Below are 16156 nucleotides of genomic sequence, written 5' to 3'. Positions count from 1 at the left end.
ATAATGAACCTCAAGGAAGAACAGAATTTAGTGGTTTGAATGATCTATTGCAATATCTACAAGACCAAAGAAGTGCAAAAGACGAGAGGTAGTAATTGGGGCTTACAATTAATACTCATATGTAGGGGAGCTACTACGTTACAAATCAGTACATGGCTGGTTTTTCCGTCGTAATATAGTATTCAATCAAATATACCATTTTTTTGCGAGTTAATGAAGGCCTACTTTTTTCCGGATGTTGTAACCACTGCTATTAAAATAAAACAAGACTTAGAAATGCATTTTATACTTAATTCATACTGACAGAAAGCATAATAGTTTTAAAAAAACTAGATATTCAACTTGAGTATGTATCTACAATAATAAGGAACTAACAATACTCGGTATTGCCGTGTATATTTTTCTCTGAGAAACTGCCATCTGCCCCACAGGAACTTGCATTAACCATTCTGCCGCCCATAACTAGTTGTGTTTGCAACACAATACTGGGACATTTAGCCGCCCGGTTTCTCTATGAGAAATATGTTCTGTCGTACCATTATACTTCTGGCAGTCTTGAAAAACGCACTTACTGATACGAATTAGCCTTATGTTTTGGTATAAACTTGAACCCTTCGGGAACTTTTCCCAACAACATTTCGCTTATTTTAATCCAGTCTGCCGCAGATGGTGACGCAAACAGAGTTTCAAGATCGTCCCTCCCCCTGTAATAAGGTGGCCTTTCGTTCATTTTTTGGGGGGGCCTTTCCAATAAACCAACCGGAATATATCTACACAGAAACGATAACCATTCCAATATAAAACGTCGTGTGTTTTCCACCCCCCTACTGTCCGATCCCCAATGTTCTAAACCGTAGTTTACATATTTCTTCAAAATTTCAAATCGTTCCGTGCTCGAGATGTCCCACAGCTTTTGCTGCTTAATCTCCGTGAAGATCCACGGTTTGATCAAGGCCCCGCGACCGATCATCACTCCAGCGACTTCGGGAGATTCTTTTCTTTAACAGAAATCATAGTAGAATTGACAATGAATAATATGTCTTGCACTGTTCCATTGTAACGAAATATCAATTTATACGTCCCGTCGAATAGGAGGAGAATAGAGATTTCTCGCCAAATGGAACTTTTGATATACATACACACGATGATTGGCACAGGGTAATAGCCAACTAGTCAGATCGCTGTAAAGATTTTCAACTCACCTCACCCTTGCATAATCGTCAAAACTCAACACATCTCCACACCCAAATACCGGTACAGGAGCCGCGTTAATGGCCACTTGTCTTATGTAAGCCCAATCAGCAGATTTCGTATATCTTTGTTCTCTAGACCGCCCGTGAACTGTAATTAAGGACACACCCCAATTCTTGAGGGACAGCGCCTGTAAATTGATTTTAGAAAATCCTGAAATATCTTAATGTTTTTCGTTGAGATTATTGTGTATACCAACTCATGGGCAACATTTTCGTCTTTATATGCGCCAGTTCGGGTTTTAATGGTCATTGGAATGCTTAGAATGTCACTTAAATTTGTAACACATGATTCCAAGATTTTCGGTCTTAGTAAAAGTCCACTTCCTAAAACAGGGTTCTTGTTTCAATGGTACTTAATGAGGGTATATTTTTGGTTCAAAAGAAAATCATTCATTAATGGCCCGCATTAACGAATGACTCACATTCAGCCGTAGAACATCACATGCTTGTTACATAACCAATAAATACCTACCTCCACCCCGTTTGAATACCCAATCAATGGGACATCCAGCATTTAGGTCAATGAAATCAACGTCACATTCTTTTTCAATCAACTGTCCGCATTTGGCCAACAGATGCGGATTATTGGCGCAGAGCTGTACTCCGAAAATATCTTCGGTGTGATGTCTTTTCATCAAGGCCCATTCTTAAAGAAACTGTTGGTTTTAAATTCGTTTAAACATTATTGAGAAGTAAAAGAATGTTTTGAGTCTTTATACATTTTGTTTCTTTTTTGGGATGCTCAAACTCCGGCAATGTTATGTATAAGTAGGTAATGAGAATAAGCTTGTTATAACATGCAAATAACAATAAAAATATGTGATATACCTTGAGGCATTCCTTGTAACAAGCTAGAGCACATCGCCATCTCGCCGCAAGTTATCTCAGCTCCAAATTCCTTACATATTCTTCGAAATGGCAAATTTCCTACAGTGGTCAAGGGACTTAAGTACAATTTGTCGGCCCATGGAATGGTTTTTTTCTCTTGAGACTTAAGCTTGATAATATCCTCATCAGTCACAGCTCCAAATGTCTTCTTGCTGGGCTGTTTCAAAAATGTGTAGAACTAAAATATACAGTTTGACTCACAACTTTGGTGTATATTATACCATTTCTTACCTCATCAGGTGTCATTGAAGGTCTCATAGTTCTAGCACCTTGATCATAGCAGTGAATGAGTTTCTCAGCCAAATCAAAGTTATAGGTTCTCTTGCGCAATGCCCACTGGACCTCCTTATCCAACTGATTTTTAACATAAGGTCCTTTACTATTGTAAATATCATACTTTTTCTGATCAATAACATCTCTGCCATCAGCTGTAATATGACTTTTTCCAAATCTACATGCCAAGCCCCTCGAACACTTCCCAAATGTTTCAAAAAGATAACAGTTTGGACCTATATCAGCAGGTTTGTTTTTCAGAAATTCATCTATGTTATGGCTATTAGGGCAGGCATTGCGCGGACATTCTGTTATTGTTTCTCCCTCTCTCAAATGTACCAAAGAGTCACAGAGTTGTTCTTTTCTATCAATTGCAAATGTAGGCCCCCTTTTTTTGTTTTGACCCTTAAATTTCTTTGTCTGCTGAAAGCGGCGTTTTTTTGGCCGAGTCTCACCATCTGCTGTAGCTAGCGAACTGTCATCATCTTTTTCTTCTGTGTCATCTAGGTCATGGATCTGCTCACCATTACTTTGCTGTGTTTCTTCTAACAAGGCTCTATCTTTGTCTGATACATGATCAAGATTTATTTTACGTTCTTGTTCTGGTAGAATGTATCTAAAAGGAGTCAATGTTAAAGTGGTCAAAGTAGTGGATGCAGGATGTATGCATGATAGTTATCTATGTTATTATAAGTAACCATTTTATACAACTGCAAAATATTGACTTACTCAGCTTTTATAGCACTAACACCTGCTTCTTCCATTTCATACAGCAACCTGACTTATCTGTAAAAGGAATAAATAACTCTCCTTGTTGTCTCAGGATCATGTGAATACATAAAATCACTTAAAATAGTTTCAAAGAATTATTTGGGATTGCAGTGTATACTCATTGAAGGTACTGTATACTTGTACCTTAAGAGTCGTTTACGTATGGACAGTTTAGTGGTGAAAAGTACTTGTCCCAAGTAAATTAACCAGTGTGTTAACTTCGACTTGCCACCTGGTTGCAAGTGGCAAGTGGCAATTGCCCTTCCCAGTCATGTACACTTGGTAAGTTCATTGGCGGCAAATGCTTCATCTTAGTAAACTCTCCATGTGTAAAAGACGCATTAGGGTCTATGGAACACAGGCACGCAGCCTGCAATACACAGGGGCATCATAAAATATACAGATTTTCCGCTTGCAATTATATTTGCAATCTCAAGTCCAAATAGTTCTGGATTGGGATAAAAAGATAAATATAAATATTGAATTAAAAATATAATATCAGACCTACCTAAGCAATTACAATTAAAACCACACAATTACACAAAACGACCTAAATACGCAACGAACATAACCTCACATAAATTAGATATTTATCGTTACCCTATCGATACCCTAAATTGATCGATATCGCAACTTTCGCACGAAAAGAGAAAAACGGAGGATATGATCAGACACGTGAAATATTCTGCAATTAGGAATCACTACTACACTCGGAGATTTAAAAATAAATGTAAAATTGTGGACTTTATGGTGACTGTAATTTTACGACAAATGCAGGTTGAGATCAATGGTCCTCAAAAGCTTCTGTACTAAGGATAGTTAAATGCGTGCAAAAGAGATATGTAAGCACAAAACTGAGGTTAGAAAAAACTCTCGCTGTCTGTAGTGTCTTGTTCAAAAGACCCCTCAAATGTTTGAGAAAAGAAGTTTAAAAGATAAATATGATATTCTGGACTTTATGGTGACCGAAACATGGTTATAAAAATCAATGAAAAAATAACAGCTTTTTAACCGATTTTCCGCAACAAAATAACCGGTTGTTTTTCCCCATTCCTATTACTAATGACATTTTAATCAACCTCAATGCAGTAATCCTGAGCCTGTTTTAGAAACTTTAATTCGGTTTGCCAATAATGTTCAATGTGATAAGTTCTACACCTATACCACAGGATGGGCCCCATTTATCCATAGAAGAATTTACGGACCAGAGTGATAATAGCAATAATGTATTGGAAGGTAAATTTTTATATTTTTGGATGCCGCACTCCAACTTATGAGCCTGGTTAATGATCAGCCACAGATATTCACTCAAATGAATTCGCTTTAACGGGTAGAAAACTCCAGTTTGTAAGTTCTCAACGATCCCCAACTCATACACTAAGATACGTTTATATGCCTTCATATCAGGCAGTTTGATGATACATTTGTATGTACGAGTTAGTTTTCTCAAATAAGCAAAATATAAACTTTCAAGCTTTAAAACCCCAAAAAAATATCTGAGCTAGTAGCCAGAGGGTGCAGTTAATGTTTTTAGCTAAAAACCACTAAAATATTTTTGAGATGGGAACATTTCCATAAGTTGTCCTTTCCTTATTCATATCGTCTCCTTGAGGTCAGGTTTGTTTATTCCTTTTATTCAAGTCCACATTCTCCATATTATAGATGAACTTATTGAAAATTTTATTTTAGATTCATCAATTCAACAAGGAATTTTTTCTGATTTAAAGCATATATGGCTAGTAAAAGGATCCGAATTAGAGGTAAGATACCTTGGCACTGGAAGAAAAGTGGGTTCTTGGAAATTTGGTGGCGCTTTACGAGATCAGAACATCAGAATTACAGCAGTTGAGGAACTAAAAAGGGGCCATGGCAAGTTGTCATTTTTATTGGTTGCCTTGTGCCATCCTTCAAGTGGAAGCACACTATGTGTGTTTGACAGCTTTGGCTCAAAGATATTAAGAAGTGTCGAGATGGAGGAACAGGTAAAAAGAGGAGAGGGCAATTTAATAATTTAATTTTGCAATTTTCTTACTTTTCTCTTATTATAAATGTCAAACATAAACTTGGACTTTTTGTAGGTTACAAAACTCCACATTTTGGATTCAGGATGTGAAATGTCTTTAATTCCTGATTCCAGCCCTCTAAAATATTTTCATGGTGTTGCTGCAGTAGGGACTCTTGGAGGAAATGTTTTCTTATTAGATCTTTACAAAGAAGTTTGCGAACGTGGTAGGCAATCATTAGAAATCATAGTAAACACAATGTAATATTTCACCCTTTTATAGCTAATGAATGTTTAAACAACTCCTTCAGAGACCAAGTAAATTCAGGTAAAATGACCCTTTTAAAAAAAGACAAACTAGGCAAAATTAAAAAGTACATTGAGAGGGCAGTGGCAAATGATGAACACCTTGCAATTCACTTAAATGGTAAGTTTTACTTATGATTGAAGATAATATCTTATTTATACATATTGGCTTACCAATCTACATTTACAACACAAAGAAGGAATTAGAGTCAATGGGGAATCACCATGTATATTAAATCTATCTAAGCTATCGGCTCACAGAGAATTCTAAAACTATTATTGTATAAAACATTTTTAGTGGTGGAAAACCCTTTGACAGAGCATTTTACGTTGAAAGGCGAGGATGGCGAAGACAGAGTGCATGTTGATCGTTCTGAACTTGAAGTTAGTGCTCTTTTCTATTCACCACAAACTGCCTCATTACTGATAGGGTACAATTTTGGGGCGTTTCAAATGTGGGATTTAAGGTATTCGCCCGAACGTTATACTAAAAGAAATAATGTATTAATACAAGTATTGTTGTTTTAGAAAACTCAACCTTTGTTACACTTCACCAATTTGTGAGGGCAACATCCCTGTAACGCATTTCAGCATTCAGGAACCTGCAGATGACCCAAAGGCTTATTGTTACATTTGGGTTTCTTTTAGCCATAACTTACTCTACAGTTCAAGGTTACCTTTTGCAGTAATGTATTCTTTTTATTTTGACAACAAAAAACTGATTGAGGGATATGGCAACCTCTATGAGGTAAGTAAGAATTTTCATATTTTGAAAAATATACTGCTAGTACAGCTGCAAACATTTTATCTGCAAAGTAAGTTTGCACCTTGCATCACCCTATATAATGAAAATCTTGATCTATGTAAACATTTGTTTGATTTGCAAAAAAGTAAGGAACTTACGCAAAAACCTAATCTTTTTATCCTCATTAATACTTGATATACCTGGCAAAACTACAAAAAAAATGTATTCAAATCACCGAACGATTTACTATAAATCTTAGATCAGAACCAACATTGTACAACTCTCGTTTCTTTTCAGAATTTCCAACACTGTTCTGTAAGACTTGAAATCGAATTGGGCGATACTCAGTTGACCACCTGCAAGTCCCCGGTAAAAGGAGGAATTTGTTTGGGGTTTCAATCAATTACCAAGCGCACATCTGCAAAGGATTTTAGCTCATTAGCCTTATGCTTGATCTCGTGGTTGGTGTGGGATGAAAGCAGAGAAATAAATACTTGCGTTTTAGTTTTTGATCTAAATCAATGGTATAAGGAACAAATGCCAAGTAAGGACATTTATGGGCATTTTCAAAAATAAAGAAAAGGACATGTCATTTGTACTTTGTGATATACCAGTATCATACAGGGTATCGCAATTACAAAGTGTCACTGTTAATAGATGAAATGTGAAACAATTACCTAATGTTATTTATTCATTTTTAGGAGTGCCGAATTGGTTGCATTGTTCCAACTACATGACAAAGAGCAGCGTCAGTGGGAGATCATTTGATGTAAAAATGGATACAAAGTCTCTCAGACAGTTTATGGGAATTCAAAGATTGGAAGAATATTTTTGTCCTACATCTTTGAGTTTTGGTAAGTGAGATTATACATATGTTTCAGTCGATTTTTACCGAAAAAATTTAGGAATTATTGGTTCTGAGCTAAGTGATTTCACATAAGAACATTGTAATTATTAGCAGAGATACATACATACAATTCGGGACACCCTATATAAATATGAAAGTATGCTACTCGTTTTTGAATTCATTTGTATAATAATTTAAATATTAACTTCATTTCAGATTTATGGAGCTTGACACCGGGTGCGATATTGAAAATTCACAACAAAGGGATCCAGAGGATGTTTTTAGATGAAATTGTTAGCAGTCGACATTTAGCTCTAATCAAACCCGAAAATTATTCAGAGCGAATCGTAGCTTTAGGTCTGGTTCCGTTGTTTTGTGAAGTTCTGCCCAATAACAGTTTAGACGTGGTAAGTTCCATTATATGTATATACGTAAATATTTTTTATCATATGCTTTTTAATCCTAAAATATCTCATAGGATTATGAACGTGAAATTTTAATGAACGTAGTCTTGGAACAAAAACTACTGGGCTGGTTATGCCAAACGGCATCTAAACTTGTCAACGATTCCTTCAAGGCTTCAGGATTAAGTATCTACAATATATTAAAATGGGCATTCCAAAGAGCTGTCGGGTTAAAAAATGCTTTGTATAAGTATTGTATGCCGCTCTTTGACCACTCGGGAATGCAATTAGATGAGAATACCTTGAATTTAATATCTAGCGGAAACGATCAGATTAGAAATCTTTGCAGCTTTTATAAGTTTGTATCTGAAAAACTTATGCAGTTTGTTCCTGATCAAGATAGTTTGCTAGATGAGCAAAAGTTATTGGAGAACATTGTTGTTTATTTCGAGGTAAGTTTTGAAATATTGGTAGATAATTGGTTGCAGGTTTGTGTGTCTTCGTAGGTAGTCTTGTGGATGTCCAACGTGGGCTTGCTGCCTGAGCGCCAGTCACGCGGTATAGTGAACAGCGTTCTTAACGCCCCTTATTTGGTTCAAGAATTAACCGAATATTACAACAAGAAACGAGTCCAATTGCAATTATCATGCGGCGGGACTTTTGTCGAAAAGGATTGCCTGCTCTTCATCGACAACATGATTAACAATATGGGTAAGATCTACTTTTTTAGAAGAGGAATTTCTCACAGAACTCGGTCGAAGCCAACTAAAGCGGAAATTAACAGAGGGTGGGGTTATCTTATAGGGAAATATTATAATCAATCGCTTTTCCAAATACCATACCAAATAAAAACTAATACTTTCTGACCCAGCTGGGGCCGAAACTCTCAGGCAGCAGTGGCAAGAAGACGGCGGAAGCGGTTTATATCCCCCGCCATCCTTACAGTCTGTGCTCAGGACATACCTTGTCGACGGCCCTGATTTGGTTACCAAGCATTCTTTGGTCACTTACATATTGCTGGACATAGCAGCCAGCGTGGATGAACACAATAAAGTGAGTGAGGCCTGCGGCACGCGTTATCTTACGTATAGTAATTACATTTGTTATTTTTTATTTGACAGATTATCAAGCTTCTATTGAAATTCCCACAAATCGTCGCAGTTCCTCTGAGTAACATAAAGTTGATTCAGTCATTTTGGCATCTGGACCATGATCATTATGAAACCGCGCTCGACTCCATTTTAGATCCGTGTGTATTACTTGAAGACCTCCAACAATGGCACCACTCGGTTATGATGAGGTCTTTATTGATGCAGGATCAGTCGACTTTGGCGCTTCGCTATTGGCAGGTAATACCGTTTTAATTTAATTTTGCGATATTTTCGTTCATGCCTCGTGGAATAATATTTGTAGATAAGAAAACCTTGTATTCAGAATGAGAAGGATCTTCTTACTGTTATAAGTTTACTTATTTCAAGAAATATGCTGGACGAAGCTTTTAAATTCCAGTTGCAATATAAAGGTGAATTTGGGCTTGTGAATCATAATTGCCCGTTTTAAGCAAAGCCATTTTGGTCTTTCAGGTCTTAATGAGTATGCGTTGTTAGAGCAAATTTTCAACGAATGTAACAAAAATGGGATGCTGCATTCATTGTTATACAGAAAGTTAAGTACCGACGAAGAACGGGCATTCTTGAAATATTTGCAAAATACGAAGACTCCGAGGTGTGAGGATCTACAAGTGTTTTACTATTTTTTGCGATCAAGATTCTTAGAAGCCTTCGACAGTTATTCTGTGGCTCGCAGGAGGGAACCAGACACACAAGGTAAGTAAATAGTAAATTGTTCCTGTAGTCACCAGCAGTTTTTTTCTTTTTTAGGGATGCTTGGTCAAAGAGAAGGTTCCACTGCCGACAATATCGTAAAAATGTTTAAAAGTCTAATGCCAGACGTGAATCGGAGATTAATGGATCTCGTGCAAAAAGAACGTGCTAGCTTGTGGAAAGAAGTACCGAGGCCTACCCCATTTTCCGTATTCGTGCATAGTGCAAGAGATCGGGTAAAATACAAATCCAGCGTGTATTTTGCAGCGTTGAGTAAAGCGAAGCAGACTTTCAATGAAACTATGGAGACGTCCGAATTAACCACGGAAGATACTCCATTTTTAAGGACGCCAATTGCGTTTAAGAGCAGGACTGTCCTGGAAACGTCGGTGTTAAAATCTGAGGTAGTGTAAATATGAACACTGTACCGTGTATCCAAAATGAGAAACCTGTCATTACTTAATTTGAAGTAAAAATTTTCGTTTTTTACGATATAGTCGACGGAAACATATGTTAATCAACACAATTATTCATGTAGATTATAGAGCAAAACTCCGAAATTGAATACTGCCCCTCACCGGCCAAAAGGCTAAGGCTTTCTGGTCGTCCATCTAAAACAAGCCCGCTTCAGCCAAGAAATATTCCATTAAATACCAAAGAGCCCCACTTTAGCACTCCGATAGTGAAAAGAAAGCGTCAGTCACTGGACGATGGTAAAATTTCTGAGGTGATTCCCCAGAGCATTTTGAAATCTCGCTCTGTGCTGGACGACAGCATCTTCAATGAGAACACGTCTGTGAACACATCTATGCAGGCAGAATATGAAAATTCTATCAGGAAGTCACGTCTGGGGTTGATGCATAGGAAGTCTGTTCGGTGAGTTTTTTAATAACAATATCCTGGTTTTGTCCAATAGCCCGTGGTTCGTTATAAATAATTCTATACGATGATGATCTCTACACCGCACTGAACTTATGTAATTTTATTTTATAGGACACCCTTAAAATCGCACGTTAAATTTGACGATCTGAGATATTCCAGCAGTTCGACTGAACACAGTAGCAGTGTAACCGTATCTCCAAGCTGTTCTCGTACCAGTAAGCAGCTTACAGCCAGCATCGATAGCTCCAACGATGAAGTTCAGTTCGAAGATGTTAGTAATATGTCGAAACTCAACGAATTCCAGAAATCGCCCACGGTCAAGTCAATGTCAGTAATTAAAAGCACATTGGATTACGTTACGCAAGGAAAGGAAGACAGTTTGGCAGAGCATTCATCTGTAATTGTGGAAAATAAGAGGGACGATATTGATCAGAAAACCAATGCAGAAGAATCTTCTCCAAATCCCACCACCTTCCAAAGTCCAAGATCCAGAAAAAGTTATAAAAGTAGGTATTTTTGGCAGCTGCCGCTAATATTTTCGATTCTGTAACTCACCCAGAAACTCTCTGGCGATGAAACCCTTGTGGTTCGAATCGAACCGTTAAACCATTCGTGCTTTATTTGCTATAAAACGATGCAAGCCATAAACGTTGTTTTCTAGGATCACTTACCAAAAATCCAACAACCGTCCTCGCCAGTTCCAAATTGGCCAAAAAGCTTACGATCTCATCTACTGACGGCCCTTCCAAGACATCACCTTCCGATTCTCTTTTGTCGCCGTCTCCTGCAGCTGTTCAGAAAACGCGAGGCCGTAAATCGCTTTCCAGAGCAGTGCTGGAACACAACACTTTCTTAAACCTTCGAGAAAATCCGAATGCAGACTTAAATATTACCGACAAGTCTGCCTTCTCGTGCACGGACAGCACTGCGACGGAGTCGGACATTGAAATGAAAAGTGATATTTCCTTTTCATCATTCACTTGGAAGAAATTTGACGATAGCTGTTTAGAGGTGACGTCTGAAAAAACTGAAGTTGGAGAGTCTGAGAGTGTGAGGAGTGATGCGGCAGGTAAGCCGCATTTAGGTTTATGCAGAATTTATGAGAACTTATTTCGTCACCTCCCACAGGGGAATCTAGTCGCGTTGAAATACCAGAACTATTCGAACACGGACGGCAAGAAAAACATGTAGAAAAGACTGAAGCTTCCTTTATTAGCGAAAATGTCGCAAGTGGTACCAACGAGGACAATATTGAGGATGCACCATGCGAAAGTTCGCAAAACCTGCCTTCGCCAAAATCATCGCTAAAGTCTTCGGATGACGAAAGCCCCTCTCGGCTGGAGGCAGATTCAAGCTTGGCAGATGGTGAAACTATAAATATTTACAACGATTTGTCCAGTGGCAGTGAGGACGCTAAGCAGATACGCCAACAGTTGAATACCGGTGATGAAGAAAATACTTTTGGTGACTCTTTCAACTACAGTGTCCAAGATAAAGATGATAACGCATATGCATTAATATTGGAGGACAGTAGCAACGAGTCGCAAAATGGTAAGTACTTCAAGTAAAAATATTGTGGATTATAAGATGTCGAAGATCAATACAAGGGGCGAAAGTCTTAGCTACCTCGCAGTTCTTTGAATACCTGAGTTGCTGGAGATTTAATAAACATTAAATTTAGAGCAATAATTTAAATATAAAACTTGTAGGAACCATTTCGCTGAACGAGATATGTTTGTCACATATAGCAAATGCATTTTGATTGCCGTTTTATAATCAATTCTAAAAACTGTATACCCTCGCTATAACAAACGTACCAATTTCTGTTTACGCATTTCAGGCTCTGATTATAACAGCGACGTTAGTGATGTTTTAAATGTTGGCGTTATTGGAAGCGAGAATAGTTCTCACAGTCAGCATTACGATTACTCACCCACGGATATACCTGAACAAGATCCCCAACCATCAAAATCCACTGAAGTCACGGAGCAAGAACGTCCACATCACGAAGATGATGAAGCAACGAATGCTTTGGCGTTTACTGTCGAAAAAAATATCGCTTGCGCTGATGACGAGCAGGTATCGGGTACTGACTCTTCAAGAGTAGTCTCTGATGGTGTCACAACAGAAGGTCATAACCTTACGAAGCAGTCCGAAGTCTCTCAAGGATTACAGTAAGTGTTTTCTTTAAAATTACGTTGTGATCATTTAATCCGAGTTGCTTGGTGCGTGCACGATTTTATTGCTAAAATTTAGTATAATGTAACAATCTGCTGAAATACTTAGTATGAGGGTGGAGTCAATTTTCACCGAAAAGTTATTTTCTTAAAGAGCCCTTTATCCTATTAACTAAATTACGAAGGAATTAAACGCCTGTCCTTTAAATATTTTTAGGTCACAAAATTTCACAACCGCTGAAGTTGAAAATGTCCAAATCAGCGACGACCTTACCATGGACGAAACGCAATCTGAAGGTGCGTCAAATCAAACTGACGAAATTCATGAAGCTTCTCATAAGACTCTAGAGAGCAGTTTGAGGGAGAGACTATCACCTGCGACGGAAAAACGATCTATAAGTTTACAATGCACGATCGCATTAAAAGGTCAATCTAGACCCACAGAGATTAACGAGGAAGGTGAAGATTCGTTGACATCTTCAAATTCGCAAGGTAACTTAGCAGCCTCCGACGAGACAGAAAATGCAGATTCCTCATCTCCGAACGTGCCTTTGATGGTACGAACTGTGAAGAAAACTTACCACTGTAAGTATGGTTTTAAATACATTTGATCTACATACGTTGCACGTCTAAAATTAGTTGTGTGTGTCAGCGTCCAAGTATTCTGATTTTAAGGGTCATACAGGACCCCAATTATGTCCATTTAATTAACGGTTATTTGTCAAGCTCAGCTTGAACGAACCATAAGTTTATCTCTATCATTGAAGACCTACCTGCATATCTAAATTTCAATGATACAACTTTAGTGGTACCTTCACGAACCAAATAAATTTTTTTGTATGTCCACCATTTTTAGACAAACGGGGAGTTGATGTTGATTCTACCCCTAAACTAACCACTGGATTGACCCAACGCACCTATACGCGAAAAGTTGCAGGTAGTAGACTAATGGACGATATTAAGTCTAGTAGAGATTTATCGCCTGAGGAATTAAGTAAAGGAACAGAAGCGACTAAAGGTGACACCGATGCACAAATTAACGATTCTGAGGAACGTCAAGTGGATAGTTTGGAGATTCCTAGCAAAACCGGTAAGTTACTTAAATATGGGATTCTAAATCATAAAAGAATTACCTATGTTAATATTTTCACAGGCCTTAAAAGCGCAAATGTTCAATCCACTCCTAAGTTAGCTACGGAATTAACTCGACGAACCTATAGTCGAAAAGCAACGAGTAGCAAAGTTTCTGACAATTTTAAACCTATCACCGGCGATATTTTGGAGGATCAGTCCAACATCGTTGGTAGTGGTACTGCAATTGTGGGCGCCAGCCAAGAACAAAATTGTGGAGAACATGAGGATGTTACGGAGACTAAACCAACTGCAGATGAAACTGTGGATGATACAATCGTTGCCACCGAAACTCGGGAAAGTTTGTCGATTTTAAAGATTGGCGCAGATCCAGTAGAGAAAGATGGTAAGTTAGTCATAAAGATATAAATTTTATTGGCAGATAGTGATATGCCTCATCTTCCCGATCAACTTTAGGTTCAAGAATTAATGAAAAATTAGCTGAAGAGTCGCAAATCACGCGACTTGAGGGCGTACGAATGACGAGAACTCGCAGAGCACTATCCGTCCAGGAAAGTGGCACGCCTAAAGAATCTCTTTCGAATTTAAAAACAGATATAAACGAGGCAGGGATTGGAAGCGAGCCAAGTGAGTTGCTGCATAGAAAATTTCACGATTTTTTGTTGAAAACTGTAAACGGATACACCCTTTAAATAACGACATATTACGGCGACTCCAAGCTATACATGTTTTTCTACTTACATTTAGATGTTGGTGTTGGGTCTCTCGCAATTTATGCCAGATTAGCATCTAAAACGACGAAAAGTAAAACAGCCAGTTCCAAAACCGCCGAACCTCAACTACGAGTTGCCAAATCTAAGAAACGGGGACGCAGCTCCAGTGTGGATCAACCGTCATCTAGTGCAACGAAGAGAAGTACAAGGTGAGTTTTATGAAGTTAATTATATCATGCAGCAATTAAAAGTCTCCCCTTCCGATCTTTACAGTGAGGTATCAGTCGACCGCACTTACCATTTGAGATTTCACAAGTGCTTAATATTATTGTAGTGCCAATTATTTTAGTAACGTTTGTTCCTAGGAGCAGTAACGATCTTGATGACTTGACACTTGGTTGGGCACATCGTAAGGCAGGCTCGAAGCTGAAGTTAAACTCCATTGAAGAAGCTTCTGCAGCTTCAACAGAATCTCCACGGAAAAGTAAGTGGTTTCTTGCTACATTTTTTACAGTTGCTAAAAACCTTATGTTTTCACAGTCGCTAAAGGAAAATCTAAAGCCTCCGGTCATTTTGGTGACTATAATACAACGAGGGTGTTGACCAGGAGCCAGGCTAACGTATTAGAAGCTGTAAATTCTGAAATTGATAACAAAATTCGAGTCGATGATCTGGATCCTCTACACCTATTGGATAAATCTGAATTTACAGGTATGTTAAATAAAATATAAAAAAATTGCTGTCCCTACAATAAAAATTTAAATAAATGAAAACCACAAGTTTTAAAGCCAGACACTCATTTTTCTATTGGACCTACATTTTTTAAATATTTATCTCAATACAGTGTATACTATTACATAGAGCAATAAAGTGTAGACATAATTTCCCGCAAGTAATTAATAATACACCTGAGTTACAACGTATTACGATTGATTAGGTAATCCTGATCCCGAAGAAGCAAAAGTGTACGACACCTCTCCTAGTTTAGATACATATTCACGAAAAGAAAGATCCGCATCTGTAACTTCTGATGCCGTTCTGACTACCCCAAAATCCTCGACAAGGAACTTATCACTTTCAGGTATCTTTAAACAACCTATTTCCAAGCGAGAGTGTTCATGGTCTATTATATTGATCCTTTAGGCATAAAAACAAGATTAAGGAGACGATCCGTCGATACGATATCAGTAACGTCGGAGAAATCCAACAATTCTTTAGATACTAACCAATCAGAAGACGAAAGCGCACCAGGAGGTACCATGACCCTTCGAAGCAGGACTCGAGCTGGATCAGTTTCTTCTACCAAATCAGAATCATGTAAGTCGTTATCAGTCTAGTATGGAAACGCTTTGGAGAAATAAAATTTTTGTAGAATCTTAAAGGCGAATTTTTTTTAGCCAATATGCGACATATTTTTATCGCATGTAATTATTGTCGAAGTAATTTTAGCTGTAATGTTTTATTTTAGCTGAAAAATCTCGTGCACCGTCCCGTTCGGTCAGAGCCCGTAAGCTTCAGTCCGTTAAGAGAGACCTGCCTGAAATCGAGGAAGAGAACGTAGTTGAGGTGGGTGGAATTTAATTTAATACACATGTTTAGTGATATTTGTTGTTGCATTAAAAATCTTGGCTTGCCATAGAACGGTTTCCCCAATAATTCGACTTTAAAGGAAAAATGATTTTAAAAATTATTTATTTAAATAAAATTGAGAAGCTAAATTTGAATTTTTTCCAGGTTCTTCAACGTTTCGTTTAATTATTTATATAAAGTTTTACTGTTGTGTTACAGAAAAATATGCGCAATCCTGAAGCCACTACCAAGAAGCGTGGTCGAAAATAAACTGATTTAGAAATTCCAATTTGCATATTTTTGTATTTTGAGGTGCCTTTTGTGTCTTTATAATTTGTAAACCTTTTTTTGTTAATTTTTTTTGTGAGTTTAAATAAAATTAATCAAGATTTTTTTGCTGGATTAACGATT

At 37.7% G+C, this 16156-nt stretch overlaps 2 protein-coding genes across 7 annotated transcripts; one reads left to right on the top strand and one right to left on the bottom strand.

Annotated features, from left to right (window-relative positions):
* Positions 1 to 270: 270 nt before the first annotated feature.
* Dus3 (Dihydrouridine synthase 3) lies at positions 271 to 3890 on the bottom strand. Of its 5 annotated transcripts, XM_066302977.1 has the most exons (10): positions 3694 to 3885; positions 3330 to 3555; positions 3144 to 3200; positions 2373 to 3030; positions 2082 to 2319; positions 1726 to 1899; positions 1447 to 1577; positions 1203 to 1381; positions 573 to 998; positions 271 to 511 (listed from the first exon to the last, which is right to left on the bottom strand). In XM_066302977.1, exons 3-10 carry the CDS (start codon positions 3176 to 3178, stop codon positions 463 to 465), a joined length of 1890 nt encoding a protein of 629 aa, XP_066159074.1. In that variant the 5' UTR covers positions 3179 to 3200; positions 3330 to 3555; positions 3694 to 3885; the 3' UTR covers positions 271 to 462. The 5 variants fall into 5 exon arrangements, with proteins under 5 accessions (XP_066159074.1, XP_066159076.1, XP_066159073.1 ...); XM_066302979.1 differs by lacking the exon at positions 3330 to 3555 and having other exon boundaries at positions 2082 to 2298; positions 3694 to 3890; XM_066302976.1 differs by lacking the exon at positions 3330 to 3555.
* A 358-nt stretch (positions 3891 to 4248) lies between these two features.
* Positions 4249 to 16137, top strand: Elys (AT hook containing transcription factor 1 homolog). 2 transcript variants are annotated; one of them, XM_066302947.1, is made up of 32 exons: positions 4249 to 4421; positions 4875 to 5167; positions 5264 to 5414; positions 5471 to 5614; positions 5792 to 5960; positions 6022 to 6241; positions 6536 to 6782; positions 6940 to 7092; positions 7302 to 7492; positions 7564 to 7941; positions 7996 to 8200; positions 8361 to 8542; positions 8611 to 8838; positions 8903 to 9011; positions 9073 to 9315; positions 9370 to 9716; positions 9851 to 10188; positions 10306 to 10700; positions 10856 to 11242; positions 11323 to 11745; positions 12035 to 12368; positions 12589 to 12956; positions 13228 to 13461; positions 13525 to 13848; positions 13920 to 14090; positions 14211 to 14385; positions 14542 to 14660; positions 14717 to 14887; positions 15114 to 15257; positions 15320 to 15493; positions 15645 to 15742; positions 15965 to 16137. In XM_066302947.1, the coding sequence occupies exons 1-32, from the start codon at positions 4319 to 4321 to the stop codon at positions 16013 to 16015; spliced, it is 7269 nt and encodes a 2422-aa protein (XP_066159044.1). In that variant the 5' UTR covers positions 4249 to 4318; the 3' UTR covers positions 16016 to 16137. The 2 variants fall into 2 exon arrangements, with proteins under 2 accessions (XP_066159044.1, XP_066159043.1); XM_066302946.1 differs by having other exon boundaries at positions 4250 to 4421; positions 10856 to 11263.
* Positions 16138 to 16156: the final 19 nt, after the last annotated feature.

The sequence above is a fragment of the Euwallacea fornicatus genome, chromosome 4 (assembly GCF_040115645.1).
Source record: "Euwallacea fornicatus isolate EFF26 chromosome 4, ASM4011564v1, whole genome shotgun sequence".
NCBI classification, from domain to species: Eukaryota; Metazoa; Arthropoda; class Insecta; order Coleoptera; family Curculionidae; genus Euwallacea; species Euwallacea fornicatus.
Note: the sequence above shows the minus strand (reverse complement) of the source record. Positions and strands in the feature narration are given on the sequence as shown.

Coding starts and splice junctions, on each gene's coding strand:
- Dus3 (XM_066302977.1), bottom strand. CDS start 3,178: ATGGAAGAAGCAGGTGTTAGTGCTATAAAAGCTGA. Junction 3,031..3,143: donor GTTAGTGCTATAAAAGCTGA/GTAAGTCAATAT, acceptor GACTCCTTTTAG/ATACATTCTACCAGAACAAG. Junction 512..572: donor CATAAGGCTAATTCGTATCA/GTAAGTGCGTTT, acceptor TATTTCTCATAG/AGAAACCGGGCGGCTAAATG.
- Elys (XM_066302946.1), top strand. CDS start 4,319: ATGTTCAATGTGATAAGTTCTACACCTATACCACAGGATGGGCCCCAT. Junction 9,717..9,850: donor CGTCGGTGTTAAAATCTGAG/GTAGTGTAAATA, acceptor TTATTCATGTAG/ATTATAGAGCAAAACTCCGA. Junction 11,746..12,034: donor TAGCAACGAGTCGCAAAATG/GTAAGTACTTCA, acceptor TACGCATTTCAG/GCTCTGATTATAACAGCGAC.